This window comes from Mustela erminea, chromosome 4 (assembly GCF_009829155.1).
Source record: "Mustela erminea isolate mMusErm1 chromosome 4, mMusErm1.Pri, whole genome shotgun sequence".
Taxonomy (NCBI): domain Eukaryota; kingdom Metazoa; phylum Chordata; class Mammalia; order Carnivora; family Mustelidae; genus Mustela; species Mustela erminea.
Window position 1 is genome coordinate 50,179,602 of NC_045617.1, and position 24,358 is coordinate 50,203,959.

Sequence of the window (24,358 nt, forward strand, 5' to 3'; positions counted from 1 at the left end):
TCGCAAGTGTAGAACCCTACACTGTGCAACACAGTAGCCATTAAACCACTTCAAGTACTTAAAATGGTGTCTAGTACAATAAAGGAACTGAATTTTAAATTTTTAAAAAATTTAATTTGAAAATTGCTACCTGAAATTACTTCTTGATGTAGTTACTAGCTCTTTTAATCTTGTTTGGAACTTGCATGTATGAATCTAGTTTTTCAACTACATTTTAGGAAATAAATACAGATCAGGTATTTCTTTTTTTTTTTTTTTTTAAAGATTTTATTTATTTATTTGACAGAGAGAGATCACAGTAGACAGAGAGGCAGGCAGAGAGAGAGAGGGAAGCAGGCTCCCTGCCGAGCAGAGAGCCCGATGCGGGACTTGATCCCAGGACCCTGAGATCATGACCTGAGCCGAAGGCAGCGGCTTAACCCACTGAGCCACCCAGGCGCCCAGATCAGGTATTTCTGATGTAAATTTAGTATATGAATTAAGATGTTATGATGTAAACTACAAATTTTGAAAACAGTATAAAAAATAGAAATTATTTTTAAAATAATTATTTTAAAAATATTGATTACATACTGAAATAATAATATTTTGGACACCTTAGATTAAATTAAATATTAAACTTAGTTTCAACTGCTTTTTTATTTTTTATATTTTACTTTTTTAAATATATATCTCCTAAGTAATTCTAAATTACATATGTGGCTTGCATTTATTTGTATTGGAAAGTGCTGGTATAATCAAAGGAGCCCGGTGAAGAGGATCTGGTTTATATATTTTATTCCTGGCATCAAAATATTTTCCTAGTATACCTCACTACCCTTTTATCAAAAGTTATGTATTCCTTGTCATTAAGACTGCCAATATTTATTCCTGTAGTAGAAATATAAAAATTTCTTATACATGACTTATATTGTCAGTATATAATTGTGCACATATAACATATTTATTTTCAGAGTATTTGCCATAATAAGTTTTTTGTCAAAGATTTTATTTATTTATTTGTCAGAGAGAGAGGGAGAGAGAGACAGTGAGCAAGCGAGCACAAGCAGGCAGAGAGGCAGAGAAGCAGGCTCCCTGCTGAGCAAGGAGCCAGATGCGACTCAATTCTCGGACCCTGGGACCATGACCTGAGCTGAAGGCAGCGGTTTAACCAACTAAGCCACCCAGGCGTCCCCCCATAGTAAGTTTTTAAAAATGGAAAGTAAACCTAGGTACTTGTGGAACTATATTCAAGAACTGACAGATTTTGGGGAGAAATACTTTATAGAATATACAATATATATTTTCAGGACAAAGCAAACATAAAAAGTATAAAAATAAAATGATACAAACAATATATTTTAGTTGGAATTTCAGAGGTTTTTTCTTTTCTTCTCTTTGCCCTTTACTTCAAAAGTTATAAATACTTTTGAAGCAGCATGTATTGTTGCACTTTTGATTTTTTGTTGTATGGTTAATGAACCTGAGAGTCTGGATGACTGGAGATCATCTATCTGGCCTTCCCATTCTTTTGTTTCCTCTTCTTTGATTAATAAAGGTTTTCCTAGAGTTTGGCCAACAACGTTACAGACTTCTTGAGCTTTGCGCCGTGCGTTCTCAACAGCAACAAGACAGGCTTTTCGTCTTAGGAATTAAATGCAGACATTATTAATATGACATTCAATGAACTCTAACACTGAATAGTTTTAATTGGTAATTTAGTTAAAGATGTACTTAACTTACCGAAGATTCTCAACAGAACTTGGAGTATGATAGAACTGGGGTTGGCTGATGACAACAGAGCTATCTAACTTTTCAATAAGAAAGTTACAAATATTTTGCATTTTTCCAAATTCAGTAAATGTAATGCAGACCTGTAAATGAAATGACACTTGAAATTATTTTCATGGTTGATGCATTCTTTCAAAATTTTCTCTAAATGTGAGTAAAAGAAGTAAAGCCAGATAATAATGACGTCATTTTATAATATGTGACAGATAAGCCTACTTGACCCTTACAACTAAATTACTACATTTTATTGAATTTCTTTAAAGTAGTGTCTCAACTTTTCAACATATGAAATTCAGCTGTAATAACTAATGATCTTGTCTGTTAATTCTAATATCTACATTGGTTCTGGATGGGTCTGATTCTTTTATCCTTATTGTGAGCTTTATTTCCATGCTATTTTGCATGCAAGGCAATCTGTAAATTAACTTCATGGGAGGTATTGGATATTCTTGTATTTCTATAAATACTGATCTCTTTAGGTTTGCTTTTAAGATTTACTGGCTCACTTGGTTGGACCTCTGCCTTTGGCTGGGGTCATGATTCCAGGGTCCTGGGATGAAGCCCCGCATCAGGCTCCCTGCTCAGTGGGGAGTCTGCTTCTCCCTCTGCCTCTCCCCCTACTCCCCAGCCCACGTTAGCTCCCTCTCTTGCTTGCTTGCTCTCAAAGAAATTAAAAAAACAAACAAACAAAAAACTTATTAGGTGGGATTAGAGTAATGTTCAATCTGGCGCTAATTATTACCCCCTAATGAGTATAGAGAAGTGTCTATACTCCACCTCATGCCCTATTAATCAAGATTTTCTAGTCTGGCTGGTGTTGCACCTCAGCCTTATATGAACCCCAAACACTGTTTCCTCTAATTTTTGGGGTGACTTTTTTTCTAGCCTCTGGTCATTTCTGCACATGTATGTCTAATGGGTATTCTGCTGAATACTTGAGGGAATGGGGGAGGTGTTCCCTCTGTAGTTCTCTGAAGACCTCTCTTTGTGTAGCCCTCGACTCTCCTACAAACTCTCTAGCCGTCTTGTTTGGGCTCTCAATTCCACTTCCTCAATACAAGGAGTTTGCCAGGCTCTGTGTGGTTTTCCTACCCTGGGAAGGTGCCTGGACACTCTTAACACAGCAATATGGACATGGTAGGACCCCCCCCCCCCGCAAGATTTTATTTATTTGAGAGAGAGAGAGAGAATGAGTTGGGGGAGGGACAGAGGGAGAGCGGGAAGCAGGCTCTCAGCTGAGCAGGAAGACCAACACTGCACCCTGCATGGGGCTGGATCCCAGGATCATGACCTGAGCCAAAGGCAGATTCTTTTTTTTTTTTTTTTTAAAGGTTTTATTTATTTATTTGACAGAGAGAGATCATAAGTAGGCAGAGAGGCAGGCAAAGAAAGAGAGGGAAGCAGGCTTCAAGCCTAGCAGGGAGCCCAATGCAGGGCTCGATCTCATGACCCTGAGATCATGACATGAGCCGAAGGCAGAGGCTTTAACCCACTGAGCCACCCAGGCGCCCCCAGAGGCAGATTCTTAAGTGACTGAGCCACCCAAGCACACCAACACGGTAGGACTTTTTGTTTCTTTTTTCTCAGGGATCACTGTGTTTCACTTCCTTATAATCACTCTTTGAAAAGCACTCTTTCACATACTTTGTACATTTTTTGGTTTCAGGTAGGAAGGTAAATCTGGTTCATGTTATTCTATCTCAGCCAGAAGCAGAAGTCTTGTCTGCCTTTTTAAGAGAAGTCTTTTAAGTATTTTTGTTTGTTTGTTTCTTTTTTTTTTTTTAATTATGGTATCAGTCAAAATATCAATCTATTAGTCAAAAATCAATATCCCCAGCCTCATCCAGGTTGCTAGTTTTTAACCTCTGAATAGTTAAAAAATTTGCCTTTCCATCCTGGTTGAAAAATCAAAGTTCCAAAATGCCCGTAGACTACCTTTAATAATAAATACAGGGGTCTTCTGGGTGGCTCTTAGGTTTAGGTCATGATCTCAGGGTTGTGAGATTGAGCCCCTTGCCAGCTCCGTGCTCAGTAGAGAGTCTGCTTGAAGATTATCTCCCTCTGCCTCCTCTGCCACTTGTGCTCTCTCTTTCTCACTCTCAAATAATTTTTAAAAAATAATGAAAAATAAAGGGATGCCTAAGTAGCTCAGTTGGTTAAGCATGTGACTCGATTTTGGCTCAGGTCATGATATCAGGGTTGTGAGATTAAGATTCTCTCTCCCCTTCTGTCCCCTCACCACTTGTGTGCTCACTCTCCCTAAAAAAAAAAAGAAAAAAAAAAGACAATATAATACTCTTCTGCATTTGTATAGTGTATGGAAAAAATCCTGTCTCTTGTTGCTATATTTAACCTGTAAGAGTGTCACAGAGGCACTGTATATACACTTCATTACATGTTATGAAGTATAGCAAGATTTTACAGTGCCTCTGTGGAGTTGGAAGGTAACTAAATTTGAGAGGTTTTGAGAGTTCAAAGGGTTTCTTTGCATGCAGATTAAAGTGATTGAGCATAACAGGTTCCGTATCAACAAAAGCAATTCTTTGCTACATAAGTGTCCTTGAATTAAACTTTTTTTTTTTAAGATTTATTTTAGAGTGAGAGAGTGAACAAATGTGGGGGAGGAGCAGGATAGGGAACCAGAAACTTAGCAGACTCCCTGTTGAGCTCAGAATCTGATGCAGGGTTTGATCTCAAGAACCCGAGATAATGACCTGAGTAGAAACTAAGAGTCGGACATTTACTGACTGCGACACAGGGCCCTGAAATAAATTTTATTTAAAAAAAAATTTCCAATTTCTACTCTGACAGCTTAAAATGAAAACAGTGTTTATAAATATATACCCGCTTTGCTATGAAACATGCTGAATCTTTTGTATGCATCCTTGGTATTCTTTGCTACTAAAAAAAAAAAAGTAGTAGTATATGGAAGGAAGGACAGTGAAAATTCCTAAGCAGTTTTCAGAAAAGATACTAGTTCTTTTTTTTTCAATTCCCTACCACCCCTAATTATCTGAGGCAAATCTAGTCCCACAGAATCAGGTTTAACATGTGGTACTTACCTGCTCTATATCTAGACATAACAGGAAAATCTATCTGTTGAGATCAGTTCAGAGTTGCCCAGACACAATTTTCTCTGCCCTGCATCCTTCTTATCACTACCATGACTTACAAAGTTAGCAGATGAGCTTTTAGAGCTACATCTACATTGGTGAACAGACTATCAGCTCTTTGTCTTTGTCCCAAAGCACGGACAAACTATAGTTTAGGAATGTGTGGGTAAAATGATTAGTAAGAAGTAAATTAGTAGAAAAAAAACTGTATTCTGCTTTTTCTAACAGTTTAAGAACTGTTTTAAGCCTTCCAATGCCCTGAACTTCTTTTAAATTCAGTAATGTGGTGTATAATCAATACACAGCTAGGTAGAAATCCCAAGTTAATGAGGCAGAGTCACTTTACTAAAGAATAGAGGTGTTGCATCACAATATTTAAAAAGAGGTATTCAGGATAAAAAACTTTCAATCTATCTCATACATTGCAGATAAAAAAATTCAAGATAAATTCATATATCATATTCAAAATCCTCTATATGTTTCTTCAGGGCAAAATAATGTGATTACAAATCTACACACATATATAGATTTTACATACTATCTTGTACTAGCTATATTAAATTATAAAACAGACTGAGACATAAATGCTTCCCATCTCTTTGGTCAAGAAGAATCATTAGTTTAGAAATTTTAGTACTGGGGCGCCTGGGTGGCTCAGTGGTTAAGCCGTTGCCTTCGGCTCGGGTCATGATCTCAGGGTCCTGGGATCGAGCCCCGCATCGGGCTCTCTGCTCAGCAGGGAGCCTGCTTCCTCCTCTCTCTCTGCCTGCCTCTCTGCCTGCTTGTGATCTCTCTCTGTCAAATAAATAAATAAAATCTTTAAAAAAAAAAAAAAAGAAATTTTAGTACTGAAAAAAAAAACTGAACTCCAAAATAGGTGGTGGGTTTTTTTCCTGTTTTTTTACATAAACCCTACCCCCTAACATGGAGCTCGAATTCATGATCCCAAGATCAAGGGCTGCGTGCTCTGCTGACTCAGCCAGCCATATACCCCGAAAATAGGAGATTTTAAGTGCTTTCAATGAATTTGTCTATTAGATAAGTAAAATCTGTTTATTAAAAATTTCTGCAAACGAGACTTCTGAATTATTGCTACTCTCAATTACCATAAAAAAAAAAACCAGGCCAAAGTCCTTTTTAAAAATACTTTGAGTTCTAATTTCCAAAAATGTACAGCAGATAACACTGAACAAACTGCATGTAGTAGGGTAGATGCTTTTCAATTCTAAGCAGGATTCTAGAACAAATTATTTTAAAAATTAGTTTGTAAGAAATTAGAAAAGAAAGAAAAAAGGTTTCTGTGAGAAGGAAAGAAGACAAGGCCCTTTGTTCTATCATTTGTTATATCATTTTGTTCTATTGCCACAGACCTCAAATACTTTGCATATTTTCTTTTGTCATTTTGCCACAATCTGATCTGATCTTCCCTCTTTAAATCTTCACTGCTTTCTTAGTCCTGTCTCTGAAGAAAAGAATACGAATCTTTCTCATTTTAATGGTCCTGGAACAATAAAATAAGAACACAGGAACTAAAGACTGTAAGTCTTATAAGGTTCTCTAAGTATTGAGTTTCTTGATGAGATATTAAGTAGAAAACAAATCTGACTTTTGACTTTGCTTTTATTCCTGAGAGCGAAGTTCACCAACTCAATGCTTCTCTTCTAAACTATCTTCCGAACCACTGCCAAATTATTTCTATCCAAAGGCTAATCTATTGAGGATATAGATTTGAGATTAAGAACAAGTCATCATGTACTAAACTTGACTTCCTAGCTGGCAAGTTATCAGAGAAATACTATAGCAATAAAGTATTTATATTTTACTTATTTAAATAAATCTTAGGATATACTGACATATAGTCTTCATGGGAACATTGTTGGTTAGTGTCATAGTTGATTAATGCTACTTAATATTTTTATTAATTACACAGATGGGTACACAGATGATCAGATCAGCAGGTGACAAAAAGCTGGCAGGATGGACTATAAACCCTGCTTGATAAAATCAAGATCCAAAAAGATCCTAACAGGCTGGAAATACAGGTTAAATCTAGTGGATAAAATTTTACAGAGGTAAATTTAAACACATTTCATTTTGAAATAGCAATAACAAAGTATAAAATAAGAGAAATTTGACTTAAAATCAGCATGTGAGAAAGTTCAGTTAATTGTAATTACTAATTAGGCCTGTGAGCTCAAAAGAAGGTTAACACTGTGATGCGAGTATAAGAAGTTCAGTCTTAAACATTCTAGGATAAAGAAGATAATCATCCTTCTCTACTACTGATTGGCTAAATCACAATTAGGACACTATAGCTGCAGGTGCTTTAGATGGAAATTAGCTCAATAAAGAGTTTGTCTTACTATAAGAAATGACTAAAGAAACTGGGGAGTCTTACCCCTGAAGAAGAAAAAAGTAGCATCAACATGCTACTGAACCTCAAGTATCTATCTGAAGGAACAAGTTTAGTCTTTTGTTCTTGGAGAGGTGCATAATGGAGGAATACTAGTAAGTCAATTCTGGCTTAATGTTATATTGTATTGATTAGATGTCTGAAAATGGAAAAAACTGTTTATATTCATGCACTTACATAATTTCTAACTTTCGATATTATCTTTAAAATAAAGAGAGGGTAGGTGGGAGTTTAAAATAAAGAGAGAGTAGGTGGGAGTTTAGATAAAGAATCTCTGAAGTCCCTTTCAGGATGAAAATTTTAGTTATTATGTAATGTTCTACCATCTGATCTTACTTTATATATTTAACTGTCCATGAGAATATTAGTATGTTAGACATTATTTTGTACATTGTGACCCCTGGTCTCCACTGACTGCAGATGGCAGGATATAAGAATTCTGGCTATTGAGGAACCCTATACAAAATATAATCAGATTCTCTGAAGAAACTGAGTACATGACGTTAAGAAATAAGTATAGCAGAAGGAAGATGAGCAGTGTTTAGTCAAGTCCTCATTTAGTCATGTTCTTACAGCAAAACAAGCAGCTCTAATGCATTTTCTGTAACTGCACAATGAGTCCCTAAAAGAACTCAATCTGAAAAACAGGCCAGTTTTCCATGAAGCCTGTCTGTGCATTTGCTGGGACCATTCTTTTTCCTCCTTACTTCCTGGTGTTACCCTCACAATAAACCCAATTTACTTAAGATAATGTGAGCCAATGAACATTCACTATAGCCTGAAATCCTGACAGGCAGTAACTACTGGAGGAGTTCCTGAGTAACTCCCGGCTTTTGATCTCCATAATATGGAATCTTACTACTCTGTTCTATCCCCTGTTGTGATTTTTTTTTTTTTTTTTTGGATATCTAATCTCTACTGTGAACATCACCCAAAAAAGCCCCAAACTGAAAACCTATTTTAAGAAAACAATTGATATGAGACAATGATATCATAGTGTATATAATAAAAATCATTAAAAATTATATTAAAACTTTTCACATTTGAGAAGTTTCATAACTCTTTTTTAATAACTCCCTTTTTAAAAAACTATAGTTGGCATACATGTCACATTAGTTTCAGGTATACAACACAGTGCTTGAGCAAATCTATACTTTTTTTTTTTTTTTTTAAAGATTTTAAGTAATCTCTACGCCCAACATGGGGCTAGAACTTATCAACACCAAGATGGAGAGTCACATGCTCCACCAACCAACCCAGCTGGCCAGGTGCCCCAACAAGTCTATACTTTGGGCTCTGCTCACCAGAAGTGTGTGTGGCTACCATCTGTCACCATACAACACTGTTACAATACTACTGACTGTATGCCCTATGCTGTACCTTTCCTTTCTGTGACTTAGTCATTCATAACTGGAAGACTATACCTCTCACTCCCCACTCCCTCACCCATTTTGTCCATTCCCTCAGACCCCTTTCATCTTGTTTTGAAAGATACTTTTTAGTCCCAACTACTATAAAATAAATTTTGTCATGTGGATTCCTAAAATTATCAGGAGTAATTTAAAAATTCCTTGAGATAGTTCAATTAATTGATAATCTTAAGTGGTGAAATCACAAAACTATTAAATTAAGTACTGGAACAACAATGTTTGTAAAAATTACTATCTCAAAGAGGTAAGAAGCCAGGATTCTAATTTCCATTCTAATTCTTGCAACAGTCTTTGAGAAGTCTGAGCCCAAGTTATTTGAGATTAAAGTCACATCCTTAATACTAGAAAAATAATCTATTATCTGCCTAAAGGACAGATGATTTCTCGAGAAATTTCCCACCTCTAACGATAAAGGTTATCTGACTAGATCAATAAGAGTCCACTCTAACTCCATTCTTGTTTGCTTCCTGTGACAGGAGGCAGTATGGACCTAGCACCTATCCTAAGATGTTTAGAAGCTGAAACAACAGCTGTCCTATAACCTAACCACAGCTATACATACTCTGATTTCATGAAATCCTGATCATAAAAATCTATAAAGATAAGTAAAAAGTATAGGCAGTAGTAGGAACTAAATGTTATCAGTGAGTGCACAAAAAATATTTTGTTCTTTCTAATCTGGGCAAAGGTTGAGTGCTTTTTATTTTGTTATTTTTAAAATTATTTTAAAGACTTTATTTTAGTTTTAAAGATTTTATTTGAGAGAGAAAGAGAGAGGATGAGCAAGAGGAGAGGGAGAGGGGGAGGGACAAGTAGACTCCCTGGTGAGGACAGAGCCCAACATGGGCTTGGGGCTCCATCACAGAATCCTGAGATCATGACCTGAGCTAAGTCAGACACTTAACTGACTGAGCCACCTAGATGCCCCTTAAAGATTTTATTTTTAATCTGTACACTCAATGTGGGGCGTGAACTCACAACCCCCAGCATCAAGAGTTGACAGCTCTACTAACTAAGCCAACAAGGTGTCCCAAGTGGTTTTTATTTTTGAAGCTTTATTCATTTTAGAGAGTCTGAATGCACATGTGGAGAGGGAGAGAATCTCAGACTCCTTAGTGAACACAGAGCCCAAAGTAGAACTCATCTCATGACCCTGAGTTTATGACCTGAGGCAAAATCAAGAGTCCGATGCTTAACCAACTGAGCCACAAAGGAGCCCACAAGTGGTTTTATTTTTAAATAAAATTTAACTTACCACAACACAGTAAAATTGCATTACAAAAGAAAAGAATGTTGAAAGTGTTTTAATCCTTATGTTTATTAATTTACTTTTTATCTGAGAAGAAATTTCTCTCCTATAGTGTTTCCTGCTTACAAAGTGATAATTTTATTACAATTTTATTAGGTGGCAATTAACTGCCACTTCCTCCTTACTATTTTTATTCCATTTCAAAATTATTTCTCGCAAATAAATCTCATTAAAATTTATTTTAAAAGTTCACACAGGGGCACCTGGCTAGCTCAGTGGGAAAAGCATGTGACTCTTGATCTTGAGGTCCTCAGTTCAAGCCCCATGTTGGTTGTAGAGATTACTAAAAAAAATAAGTAAACAAAAAACCTCCACAGATATGAATACCAAGAGTGATTTTGAGAAAAATAATCTTTTATTAATACCATGAGAAGAATTTCTCCTGTATCTTTCAAGTACAAAAATAAATGCAAATTATTCCCACAAAGTCATGCTGTTTCCAATTATTTGTCATGATAAGTACATACCTCTGCTTCCATGTGATAAGCATTTTCCACTCTTCTAAAATCCTTTGTCACAGTTACATTTTCTGCCTGAAGCAGAAAGTACAAGAGTATGATTACTAACGGTTTGGCTACTAAATGCAGTGGCTCTAAAACATAAAGTAGAAACCTGAACTTACTAAAATCAGAATGACAGAGTATGTGGAAAAAACTGGTTTGCTTCATGTTTAAAACTTTCCTAAAAGTTACATAAAATAAATTCAAAGTCTATAAATATTTGCTGAAAATTTTATAATCGTCACTTCATTTGTAGTAATTTTTACATTAGTACACAAAGTAGGAACTTAAGAGTGGTATACAAATGAGGAATTATTTGTACATAAAGCATTCTGAATGTTACAGGGGTATGTGTTACAGGGGTATGTCTGCTGATCATGCTAAATAAACCTAAATTTGTTTCAGTGTGGTTATATTCCTGGTAATGAGAAAATATGAGATTTTCTGCTTAACTATAGGGTAATGGTTCCCAAGGTAGAAGGAAATTTTGCTCCCCAGGGAAATTTGTTAATGTCTGGAGGTATATTCGGTTGTTAAAATGGGTTAGGGGAGTACATTAATGTGATGTAGTAACTAGACAGTGAATAAATGCTCCTGTTTACCAGGAACCAAGGAGGTTCCTGAGATATGGGACTATCAGCTGCAAAACTGGGACAGTCCTAGGTAAATTAGGACAAGTTGGTCACCTGATGGGTAGGGGCCAGGAATATAGCTAAATATTCTACAGTGCAGAGGACAGCTCCCCATAACAAAGAATTGTTTTCGTAGAGGATGTTAAAAATAATGTTGAGATTGGGAAATCCTGAGATATCGGCTACAAACTAAAAAATACTAAAATATACCGGCCTAGTCCATTAAGTTTTCCCAATTACGCTCCTGGGAAGCTATTTTATATCCAAATATAAAGGGCCGATTTTATTTTATTTATTTATTTATTTATTTATTTGACAGAGAGAGAGAGATCACAAGTCGGCGGAGAGTCAGGCAGAGAGAGAGAGAGAAGCAGGCTCCAGCTGAGCAAAGAGCCCGATGCAGGGCTCGATCCCAGGACACTGAGATCATGACCTGAGCCGAAGGCAGCGGCTTAATCCACTGAGCCACCCAGGCGCCCCAAAAAGGGCCGATTTTAAAACACAAAACAGTCAGTATAAGAATAACTAAAGTCTATGAAGGTAGACATTCTGAATAGATACAAAAAACCATGTTATGGCAGGAGTAAAATTAAAAAGGATAAACATGAAGAAAGTCATAAAACCTCACAGAAAAAATGCTTGAGTAAATGTACCAGGACACAATATTATAAAATCAGCAATTCTCCTGAAATTAATACATAAACAGTGCAAAATATGAACAGAAGTTTTATTTGGACTGCAGAATTTTATACTGTCTGGATTTTCTGACTGTATCTTCATGGTGTCATTTAACATATCCCTCAAAGACAGGAAATCTTTTTAGTAGAAAAGTAATGAGAGAAGTTGCCCTACAAATGTTTTGCAAAGATATAATTACCAAGATGTAATTAAATAATGTGGTACTAATGAAAAGAACTAGTATTCTGAAACTGATCCAAGAATGTCTGGATTGCAAATATAATACCAGTAACATTTCAAAGTAACATTTCAAATCAGTAGGCATAAGAAGCAGTATGGAATCCTTATGTCATACATTCTACCTCTACTTTTTCTACGAAGCAACTATGTGGTTCAAGGTAAATAATCATAGGTCTAAACCATTCAGGATTATCACACCTAACTTGCTACAAGATTATGGTTAAAAATAGGCAGAAATCCAATCGAAGCTAATTAGTATATGCCATTTCTCTGGCCACAAGGACAAATTTAGGTTGTCAATTTGCATTGAACTACAGGAGTATGTGCATATATATGTATATGCACATATATATACATATATCTATATGTGTATATATATATATATATATATATTCATTGAGAGAGAGCACAGACAGAAGCAGGGGGAGAGGCAGAAGCAGACTCCTTGCTGAGCAAGGAGCCCAAAGTAGGTGGAGGCTCCACCCAGGAACTCAGGATCATGAACTGAGCCAAAGGTAGACGCTTAACTGACTGAGCCACCCAGGCACCCCGGAATATTTGTTTTTATGTGGTTGTGGGAAATGAGAACTATTGTCTTTCTTGTTATGGTACAGTATGTGGTGTAAGGCTTGGAAATGTTGCAGCTGTTTTGGTATCATGCAGGAAGCTGCAGGAAAGCCAGGAGAGCTGCATCAAAATAGAGTCTTGACCACTACATACTTAAAGGGCACATTACTGATTTAAGATTATGTAAAGCAATACTTTTAAGTTTTTATTAATTTAAAAATTTTTTTAATACTTTTTATTTTCAAGGCAATTTGAGTTAGGTTCTTGCACAAGCAGTAAGGGATAAGACCTCAATACATGATTTCAGTATAGCAACTCAACCATTTAGGAGAAAATAAAACCTTTTTTTCCTTATACCAAAATAAATTCTAACATAGCAAATATTTAGTGTAGTATAAAGGGTCCCTATAGGTTCCAGGAAATATTAGTTAATGGTTATATAACCTTAAGCTTTGGAAGGACCCAATAAGTGTTACACCAAGGGCAAGAGACCTACAGAAAAGATTAATGAATCTGACAAAATAAAACTTAAAAATTTTGAATGTTCAATACTGTAAAAAGTTATATGGCAAAGATAAAATTGGGAAAATTTTTGCAATACATGAAAGAATTACTGATAATCTTAATTTTAACGTTCTCTTAATCTTGAAAAAGAAGAACAAAGCTAGAGGTATCACAACCCCAGATATCAAAATATACTACAAAGCAGCAGTAATCAGAAGAGTAAATACTGGCACAAAAATAGACACATAGATGAATGGAATGGAAGAGAGAGCTCAGTAATAATCCCACACTTATATGGCCTATGACAATTAACTAATCTATGACAAAGGATACAAGAATATACAGTGGGAAAAAGGCAGTCTCTTCAACAGATGGTGCTGGGAAACCTGGACAGCTACATGCAAAAGAATGAAACTGTACCAGTTTCTCATACCATACATAAAAGTAAACTCAAAATGGATTAAAGACCTAGATGTAAGACTTAAAACCATAAAATTCCTAGAAGAAAAACCAGGCAATAACTTTTCTTACATAGCCATAGAAACATTTTTCTAGGTCTGTCTCTTCTGGCAAGGAAAACAAAAGCAAAATTAAGCTATTGATACTACAAGAAAATCAAAAGCTTTTGCACAGGGAAGGAAACCATCAATAAAACAAAAAGGCAGTCTACTGAGTGGGAAAAGATAATTTGCAAATGATATATCCATAAGGGGTTAATATCAAAAACAGATAAAGAATTTACACAACTCAGCACCACAAAAACAAATAATTCAATTAAAAAACGGGCAGAGGACCCGAATAGACATTCTTCCAAAGAAGGTATAGTGATGGCCAACAGACACATGAAAAGATGCTCTTCACTCATCTCAGGGAAATGCAAATTAAAACCACAATGAGATATCACCTCATATCTGTCAGAACGACTAAAACAGAAAACACAAGAAATAACAAATGTTAGTGAGGATGTGGAGAAAAACGAACCCTTGTACACGACTGTTAAGACTGCAAACTGGTGCAGCCACAAACAATACGGTGGTTCCTCAAAAAGTTAGAATTACCATATGATCAGTGTAATTCCACTACTAGGTATTTACCCAAAGAAGACAAAAACACTAATTAAAAAAGATGTCTGCATCCTTATGTTTATTGTAGCATTATTTATAATAGCCAAGATATGGAAGTAACCTAAGTGTTCATCTATAGGTGAATGGATAAAGAAGATGTGAGACTGGGTTTGGCTCAGGTTATGATCCCAGGATCCTGGAATCCTCTGCTGTGTGGGGAACCTGCTTCTCTCTCTCCCACTCCCTCTGCTGTGTTCCCTGTCTCACTGGGTCTCTCTCTGTCAAATAAATAAATAAAATCTTAGAAAAAAAAAAGTGAGACAGATATTCAGACACACACACACACTGGACTATTAGTCATAAAAAAGGAATGAAATCTTGCCATTTTTAACAATATGGATGTATATAGAGTACATACTGCTAAGTAATAAGTCAGCCAGAAGACAAATACCATATGATTATACACATATGTAGAACTTTAATAAAAAGCAAATGAACAAACAAAAAGAGACCAGAAAAGATTCTTAACTGCAGAGAACAAACCGACGGTTGCCAGAGGGAAGCGGGGAGTAGGATATAGATTGTTAAAGGGGATTAGGAGTATAATTATCTTGATGAGCATTGAGAAATGCACAGAATTATTGAATCATTATACTGTACAGCTGAAACTAATTTTTTAGAAGTTCCCATAAATTAATGGACAAAGTATTATGAATTGGCAATTTATATGAAAAAAGCTTAATCTCAAATGTAAAAAAATAAAACACAGGAAATGACAGTAACTTTTTTTGACTACTGAATTGGCAAAATTAAAAAAGAAAATAATACTGACTATGCCAACAATATGTTTGTAGTGAAGATGTAAACTTTTCTCCTAGACTGTAATTTTTTAATTTTTAGATTTTAGATTTAAATTAAATTAAATTAATTTTTAATTTAATTTTTTAAAGTATGTGTAAGCGAGGAATTCATGTCCAAAAAACATATTTAAAAATGTATAAACACCTAACAACAAGGAAAATAATTTTGTCACCATTTTTAATAATTAAAGACTGAAGCCAACTCATATGGTATGTTCAATCTATTCCTACTACTTCCTATCTTAATTTGAATGCCTCCAGAAATGGACTCTGAGACAAGGATGTGAGTACAGGCAGTTAACTTTTAAGATGATCCCAAGAAATACTACTACAGGGGAATGAGAGGTGAAACAAAAGGAAAGCAAGCCATTAAAGTATGCATTTGTCAAACAGTCACCACTGTGGGCAACTGGAACTTATTCCTGCAGAGAAACTCTGGGAACCAGGGCAGAACACATGCCTCAGTTATCCTGCCCAAGGGGTAAGGTCTCTTTCCACTCACTCCTCTCAGTTGTTAGTTGAAAGCTTCTAGAGCTTGAGAGGGGTTGTTAATTCTTTAGCACTACTGGCTGGCCCACTTGTAGGTGGAGCCAGGAAAAACTGCATCCGGAAAAACTGGCAAGGAATTCACAAGTGTTGGCAGATGGAAGTTGGGCCTGTATGCACACAAATGTGAAGTGCCAAGGGATACAAGTGTGGGATATCAATAGCATCTGCTACAACCCCTACTTAAAACTCAGTCACCCACTGGCAAGACAATAAAGCAGCAACATACTGGTTAAGAGCAAGAGTTTGAGGTCAAAATTCTTGACTGGAGTCTAAACTCTGCCACTTCCTACCTGTATGACCTTGGGCAAACTACCTGCCAATAATCACTCTGATCTTGAGAGTTCTGATCTATAAACAGCAACTGAAATGCCAGTCTCATGTGGTGGGAATGAGTATGAAATGAGATAACATTTGCAAAAGGTCTGGCAATTAAACAGGTGTGTGTGTTTTTTTTTTAATCCCAGTAATATCCAAACTCCTCAATATAGCAACGCCTTCATCCATGTTCGGTCTACAGCTTTCTTCTTCAGTCTCCTCCATTTTTCCCAACTAAAATGCCGGTCTCATGTGGTGGGAATGAGTATGAAATGAGATAACATTTGCAAAAGGTCTAGCAATTAAACAGGTGCTTTTTTTTTTTTTTTTAATCCCAGTAATATCCAAACTCCTCAATATAGCAACGCCTTCATCCATGTTCTGTCTACAGCTTTCTTCTTCAGTCTCCTCCATTTTCCCCATCTAGTCCTGTGTCCTAGCCATAATGCACAGCATATAGAGCTCAGAACACACATACTTGCTGCATTCTAGTGTGTAACTGGAATGCTTTCCTTTCACTGTTCAAGATCTGACACGAGAGTCACTTCCATTATGAAACCTTTCTGGAATCCCTCAAGTAAAATGAACATTATTACCTCTCTTACTCTACTGAATTGTCTCAGGTACATATTTTCTTCACAGCACTTATTATATATTAGTCTATTCCTATCATAAGACTCCTTCAGCACAGTGACTAAGTTTTACTCATTCTCTACTTTAGGTGCCCAGCAACATGAATCTATTACATATTTATTGAAAAAAAAAATGATGAGCCTATGGAGGGAACATACAAACCAGAAAGCAAAATAATTACAGATCATATTAAGTGCTATTTTAAAATAAGCAGTGATAGGAAATGCTTAAAAAATGTTTGATGGTTGAATAAGTAAATACTGCTTAGAACTTTAAAACATTTTTCCATGAAAACAACACTACAAACGAGGGTATGCCTTCACATGTGAAACTACATATGATCATAAAATTATCCATAATAGAGTTGAATAGTTTATTTAGGGCCTCATTTTTTTCTTTTAGTCATTCAAAAACCACTTTTTGAGTATATATTATGTGAGGTGTATAAAGCATCAAGCATGGGTTCAAACCATTAAACCCATGAATGCAAAGCAAGTGATAGAAAATGGCCCAAGCTCTGGAGAAGTTTAGAATATGAAGGAGACACCAGTAAAGCAACAGTTAAAATATAGAATGGTAAGTTTTATTACAAGTGGGGAATGGAACATGTTCCCCACTTGTAATAAATAATGGAACTAGCAAAGACTAGTGTTATGCTAGAAAAGGAATGCCAAGGAGGTGAGCTTGGCTGGTTCTTAAAGGAAAAAATGGGAGTCAGCTAGTCAAGGAGGGAAGAGAGATGACAGAAAATGGGAGAATTAGGGTCCATCTATTAAGCAAAGGAATGTGGAATATGAGGAGACTTGTAAGTAGGGGAGTGATGTTTAAAAATCCAAAACTCCAAAGTCTAAAATGAATAAAGACTTTGTGAAAACCCATTATAATTCATTCTGAAAAGTAGCATAATTGATTTTTTTTAAAAGATTTTATTTATTTATTTGAGAGAGAATGAGTGAGAGAGAACATGAGAGAGGAGAAGGTCAGAGGGAGAAGCAGACTCCCCAAGGAGCTGGGAGCCCGATGAGGGACTCAATCCTGGAAGTCCAGGATCATGACCTGAGCCAAAGGCAGCTGCTCAACCAACTGAACCACCCAGGCGCCCGCATAATTGATTTTTTGCATTTTCTACTGAACAAATGATCTCCATGACTGCATACTTAATTAGCAGAGATAATTGGGAGATTACTGACCTTCTGTGTCTTGAACACTGAACCCAAATATAATTATTAAATTATATTATTAAATATAATTATTAAGTCAGATGTAGTAATTTATTGCTTTACATATTAGAAGTTACAGCCATGTGAACTTGATATACATTTTGTGTAAATAAATTAGGAATTAGTCATATGCAAACAGGACTGGAAAATTTTCTACATATTAAACCATTTAATTCACGTTATTTATAATTAGCATTTGAATTCTTTTATCTTTTTTTAAAAGATTTTATTTATTTATTTGATAGTGAGAGAGAGGATGAGAGAAGGAACGCAAGCAGGTGGAGTGGGAGGAGGAGAAGGCTTCCCACTGAGGTGGGAGCCTGATGCTGGGCTGGATCCCAGGACGCTGGGATCGTGACCCGAGCGGAAAGCAGACACTTAACCACTGAGCCACCCAGGCACCCTTGAATTCTTTCAAACTGTCATTGAGACATCTTTTCCAAATGACTTTTTAAATAATTCTATGTTTGTAAATGCAGTACAAATATATTTTTCCTTAAAATAAAGACTTGCTTTTGGGCCTGTGTCATGTCTAACAATAGACAAGAAGCACTTTTATGAACTTGGTGTTATCCTGGATAAATCACAACGCTGGCGTTTTGAGTCCCACTGTGCAGAATGAAGGAAATGAGTTGATCCGTTCTGTGGTTTCTAATTTCCTTCTATTCTAATTATCTGGCGCCAGCTATGGTTAGAACAAATAGAGATTTCAGTTTCAAAAAGACAAAAGTTCAAATACCGCCCTGGCTGAAATTGAGAGCATGATTTAACCTCTTTAAATCGAACTAGGGGTATTAAAACCTTACAGAGCTGTCGTTCAGATTACATAAAGCTGGTTCATTTTTTTTTTCTTCTTAGAAGTAGAGTCGAGGTAAGATGTATTCAGTGTTTGGTTCATGGACATCTCTGGTAAGTAGAGGTATTTCATTCATGTGGCATCTACAATATACTGGCTCAGCTGTCTTGAAAGTTAAAACTAAAATAACTTCAGAATTTTTTTCTTTTTGTCTTTATAAAAGGATAATGGATGCAACTTTCCTACCCACGTTACTGTTTGCGAAAAATACTGAAGAGCCACTCCACGCGAAGCTTAACCCGGTTAGGAGAGACCAGGCCGAGTTTTCCCGCACTTGGTCATCGCATAGTGCAGAATCAAAACAAAGAATGATTTACATCTCGAGTGTCAAGTCTAACAGTTCCTATCAAGGTTAAGAACAAAATCACGGCGGCAAATACCGCCCCATAAAAACCTACTCGATTTGCCTTCTTGCACTTTAAAAGTCAATGGGGGGAATAACAACTTTGTTGGCCGAAGTGTCACTCCGCCAGGTTCTGGCGCTTTCTAATACCAGACAGACCAACGCGCCCCAGGCACTGAAGCCCCTCCCCACCTCCTCCTGGCTCCAGGGGCTGCCGGGGCCGAACCTCCGCCTCCGGTGTTTACGGTCGGTCCCGTGGCCTCCCCTGCGAAGCTCTCACCTGCAGGCCCTGCTGCTGGAGGCTCTGCGTGATGTAGTCTAGGCGGCGGCACACGCTCTTCTTGGCCTCAGCCGCCGTCTCCTTGGTGCTGCTCACTAACACCGCCACCTGCGCCCGGTCTGGGCTGGCGGAAAGCTCCGCGGTGCCGCTTACGTGCACCTCACGAGTCGCAGTTTGGGTCTGTGCTGAGGAGAGCGGGCGACGGAAGCCGGGCAGCAACTCACTGCCCGAGACCACATTGTTCTCCCGGCCCCGGTCAGCCCAAGGAACCAGTTCCACGAACACCCGCGACTGAGGGGCCTGTTGCAACGACATAGTGAAGGTAGCTATGTTTCCATAGCAACGCAGAGCCTACGGCGGCCGAAGGAGCCCAAGTGTTCCAGGGCTTTCTTGAGCGCGGCGCAAAGGATTCCGGGATGGGCTTGGGAGCCCGAGTTTTTTGAGTCGGAGCTGTGAGTAGGATTTTGCCGTACCTCCTTTACCTGGTGTTGGCTGGGCACGTCATTATAGTTTTAAGCGTGTTTACCTAAGGTTTTCAAAGACCATAGTGAGTTTTTCCTTTGAGAGCTCCGCCTCTCCACGCCCACCGCCCGCGTCTGACCCTCTGACGAGCTGACGGCCAGGAAAGCTCCAGGGAGGCCAGGCGGGGCAGAGCCGGACTGCGTTTGTACTTCTGCGAGGCGGCTCTGCCATTGTCCCCAGCCTTGCCTAATCTGACGTGACTCTACCTCTTGGATAGAGCTCTTTGAGGCCCCACAGCGCCGTGGCACCCGAGAGATTTCTGTTGGAATGAACTGCTCTCTGCCAGTTTGATCTTGAGTTTATAATTTCTAGAGTTTCAGTTTCATTGCCTTTACTGTCATATCGATAATCCATTTCACATTTGCCGTATGGGAAGTGCTTGCCATATGGGAAGCAAAGAAAAAATAATGGAGAGACGATAGTAGTAATAGATCTGACATCATTTTCGGCTCTTGACTTTTCTCTAAAATTTCTAGAATGGTTCTGGCTTTGAATACGGACAGGAGAGACTCAACAGGTATCAAAGTTCATTCAACATGAACGTTGTTGGTGCAGTACTACTAGGTTCTTATCTGTATCCCTTTCTTGAGAGAACACTACAAACTTCAACCGACTGATCCCCACTGGGGGGATTTCTTCTTACCACTAAGTATGTAAAATATATTTTTACATAGATAGTACCCTTCGGTCCCATGACGGGGAAAAAAACCGAAGTCCTTTTAAAAATAAATAATTTAAAAAGAAAGACATTCTCTTGAAAGGAGACTGAAAAAGCCAACACACAATCCTCATGAAGTTTATCATTTTTCTCTTGTTTTTGATTAGTAAGATAAAAAAATTCAGCTAAGTTAGATGTTACCCCCTTCACACTTTCATTTGGTTCATGTCTGGATTAAAGTAATTTTGTACCTATTTTGATGTTTATTGTTCGCTAAAACCGATTGTGATTATTTTAATTTAAAAACTTTCCTTCATAAATTTTTTATAATTTGAGACCCCCAAAATAGTGTTTCTTGCATTTGGTGGAAAATTATTTTTCCCTTATGATAAATGTGGAACAATATCATCTCCAAAATGAATTATCGAATGAATGAATGTCATTAGTACAAAGCAACAGGGGTTTTAAGTGCATGTAACTATTTAGGATACGATAAAAACATTTAAAGTAAATGGGAAAATGAGTAAATGGTACAGGGGTAATTGATTAGCTATCTGAAAAAAAGAATTGATCTGTATCTTACATCCTACATTGAAAGTAGAATTCAGATGAGATAAAAAGGACTGGAAGAAGATAAAGGTGAACCTAAATATACTGGAAAATGGAAGAACTTTCTTTTTTTTTTTAAATACCTACCTACAATCTAGCAATCATCTTTTATCCATCCATCCATCCATCACCATATATATCTTATCTACCTACCTACCAACCTACCTGCCTATTAGCTGTCAATCTATTATCTATCATCCATCCTATCTACCTATCAGCTATCATCTATTATCTGTCCATCCCGTCTTTCTTTCTTTCTTATCATCTATCGCTTATCTATGATCTCTCCATCCATCCATCATATCTATTTAACATCTCTCTATCATCCATCTATCTATAATCTATATCTATCTAATTCTGCATGGACTAGAAAAACAGAAGAACTTTCTAAGCTCAATTTCAAATGTAGCAGCCATTAAAGGTTTGAAAATTTTTACTGCACTAAAAAAACCTTCAGTATATAAAACAAAACAAAATAGGTGTGAGGGGCCAAAATAAGTTGGGAAAAATAGTTGTAACATTTATTTTGGATAAAAGGCTGATAACCTTAATGTTTAGAGAGGTCTAACCAGAAAAAAAAATAAAAGAAAAATGGATAATAAGCATAGGCAAACTGAATTAGTCAGCTAAGCCTGTTGTAACAACATACCACAAACTAGGAGGCTTAACAGAAATTTATTTTCTCACATTTCTGGGGACTAAAAGTCCAAGATCAAGATGCCCACAGTTTTAGTGTCTCCTGAGGCCTCTCTCCTTAATTTGCAGACAACCTTTTCATGTGTCTTTCCATGGCCTTTCTTACGTTGGCAAGCATCCCTGGGGTTTCTTCCTCTTCTTGCAACAGCTCCAGTCCTAGTGATTCGAGCTCCATGCTTGTAACTTAGTTAAACCTTAATTTCTTCTTTAAGGCTCTATCTCTAAATACAGTCACATGGGGGGTGGTTAGTACTTCAACATATGAATGAGAAGGGAAGACATATAATTCATATAACACAAATCAAGAAAGCAGGAGTAATAAAGCCTGTGTCATGAAGGAAAAATGAAAAGTGTTTATTTTCACCAGTAGTTAAAGAAATGCAAATTTACTATAGTGAAGTAACTTTTTTGGGATGAGTCATTTTGGTAAATAATAAAGGCAATGGGAAAAAAGAAATAGATAAAAGAGTAATTTTGAAAGAAGAATGAAATTGTTTTTGGTGACAGAACTATATAGTAAATAAGAGAGGGATAAGCCAAAGATGACTGAGGTTTTCAGCCAGGATAACTGGGAGAATAAATGAGGATGATGGAGTAAATGTATTTGTTCAATTTATAATGACCTGGTTCTCTCTCAGGGTCAAGGCAAAGCTTCTAGCAACCATTTTTAGTAAGATGACCCTCTCCACAATTTGTTTGGATCTGGGATAGGTACCTAATTCAAGCCGGGCCAGTTAGAGGTGTTTTTTGGCTTTATTTATTGGTTTGGTTTGGTTTTTAGCATAGGAATTTGTATTTACACCAAATTAAAAAAATTAAGTCTTAAGATGGTAGGCCATGACATGCATTCTTTTTTTCTTTTATGTAAATTCAATTAGCCAACTTATAGTACATCATTTTTTTTAGATGTAGTGTTCAGTAATTTATTAGTTTCATAAAACACCCAGAGCTCATCACATCTCATGCCCTCATTAATGGCCATCACCCAATTACCTCAGCCCCACCACTTCCCCTCCAGTATAGTTAGGATCTGTCACAGTTTTTCTTCTTCTCTGATGACTTCCCATACAGTTTTCTCTTCCTTTCTCTAAAGTCTTCTGCCCTGTTTCTTATATTCCACATAAGAGTGAAACCATATGATAATTGTCTTTCTCTGCTTAACTTATTTTGCTCAGCATAATACCCTCCAGTTCTACCCATGTCAGTATAAATGGTAAGTAGTCATCCTTTCTGATGGCTGAATAATATTCCATTGTGTGTATATGCCATTTATCTGTTGATGGACATCTTGGCTCATTCCACAGTTTGGGTATTGTGGACATTGCTGCTATGAACATTGAGGTTCAGATGCCCCTTTGGATCATCTCTACACTACATTTTATCTACACTTGTGTGTATATACACTATATATGTACTACATTTGTATCTCCGGGGGACATCCCTAGTAGTACAATTGCTGGGTCATAGCATAGCTCTATTTTTACCTTCTTAAGAAACCTCCATACTGTTTTTCCAGAACCTCCATACTGTACCAGCTTGCACTCACTCCCACCAGCAGTGTAAGAGGGTTCCCCTTTCTCCATATTCTCACAAACATTTGTTGTTTCCTGTCGTTAATTTTAGTCATTCTGACTGGTGTGAGGTGGTATCTAATTGTGGTTTTTGATTTGTATTTCCTTGGTGCCAAGTGGTGTGGAGCATTTTTTCATATGTCTGTTGGCCATTTGTATGTCTTCTTGGAGAAATGTCTGTTCATGTCTTCTGCCTTTTCCTTGACTGGATTATTTATATTTTGGGTGTTGAGTTTGATGAGTTCTTTATAGATCTTGGATACTAGCCCTTTATCTGGTATGTCATTTGCAAATATCTTCTTCATTCTGTCAGTTGTCTTTTGGTTTTGTTGACTGTTTCCTTTGTTGTACAAAAGCTTTTTATCTTGATGAAGTCCCGGTAGTTTATTTTGCCTTTGTTTCCCTTGCCTTTGGAGACATGTCTAGCAAGAAGTTGCTGTGGCAGGGTCAGAGAGGTTGCAGCCTATGTTCTCCTCTAGAATTTTGATGGATTCCTATCTCACATTTAGGTCTTCTGTCCGTTTTGAGTTGTTCTTTGTGTATGGTGTAAGAAAATGGGCTGCAAGCGTGGTTCACCATTCGCAAATCAATCAACATGACACGTTGCATTAATAAAAGAAAGGTCAAGAACCATATGATCCTCTCAATTGATGCAAAAAAAGGATTTGACAAAATACAGCATCCTTTCTTGATTAAAACTCGCCACAGTGTAGGGATGGAGAGAACAACCTCAATATCATAAAAACCATCTACAAAAAGCCCACAGTGAATATCATTCCCAGTGGGGAAATACAGAGCTTTTCCCCTAAGGTCAGGAACATGACAGGGATGCTGACTCTTACCACTGTTGTTCAACTTAGTACTAGAAGTCCTGGCCTCAGCAATCAGAAAACATAAAGAAATAAAAGGCATTCAAATTGGCAAAGAAGAAGCGAAATTTTCACTCTTTGAAGATGACATGATAGTTTATGTGGGAAACCCAAGGGACTCCACCCCAAAATTGCTAGAAACTCATATAGGAATTCA

At 37.0% G+C, this 24,358-nt stretch overlaps 1 protein-coding gene and 1 long non-coding RNA gene across 4 annotated transcripts in view; one reads left to right on the forward strand and one right to left on the reverse strand.

Moving 5' to 3' along the window:
- Positions 1–1,137: 1,137 nt before the first annotated feature.
- On the reverse strand, positions 1,138–19,686 carry IRAK1BP1 (interleukin 1 receptor associated kinase 1 binding protein 1). 3 transcript variants are annotated; one of them, XM_032339218.1, is made up of 5 exons: positions 19,277–19,686; positions 10,503–10,568; positions 4,615–4,668; positions 1,723–1,853; positions 1,138–1,623 (listed from the first exon to the last, which is right to left on the reverse strand). In XM_032339218.1, exons 1-5 carry the CDS (start codon positions 19,589–19,591, stop codon positions 1,353–1,355), a joined length of 837 nt encoding a protein of 278 aa, XP_032195109.1. In that variant the 5' UTR covers positions 19,592–19,686; the 3' UTR covers positions 1,138–1,352. The 3 variants fall into 3 exon arrangements, with proteins under 3 accessions (XP_032195109.1, XP_032195110.1, XP_032195111.1); XM_032339219.1 differs by lacking the exon at positions 4,615–4,668 and having other exon boundaries at positions 19,277–19,681; XM_032339220.1 differs by lacking the exons at positions 4,615–4,668; positions 10,503–10,568.
- Positions 19,662–24,358, forward strand: part of LOC116588314 — a 105,655-nt gene continuing 100,958 nt past the window's right edge. Inside the window, exon 1 of the long non-coding RNA XR_004284882.1 lies at positions 19,662–19,728. This is a non-coding gene — a long non-coding RNA (uncharacterized LOC116588314). The remainder of the gene's footprint in view (positions 19,729–24,358) is intronic.

Bases quoted from the DNA above. Each gene is read 5' to 3' on its own strand.
- IRAK1BP1 (XM_032339218.1), bottom strand. From the start codon at position 19,591: ATGTCGTTGCAACAGGCCCCTCAGTCGCGGGTGTTCGTGGAACTGGTT. The intron at 10,569-19,276 runs GTGAGAGCTTCG...TTTCTGCTTCAG, and splicing joins TCCAGCAGCAGGGCCTGCAG to GCAGAAAATGTAACTGTGAC. The intron at 1,854-4,614 runs GTATATATTTAT...TTTCATTTACAG, and splicing joins CATGTTTCATAGCAAAGCGG to GTCTGCATTACATTTACTGA.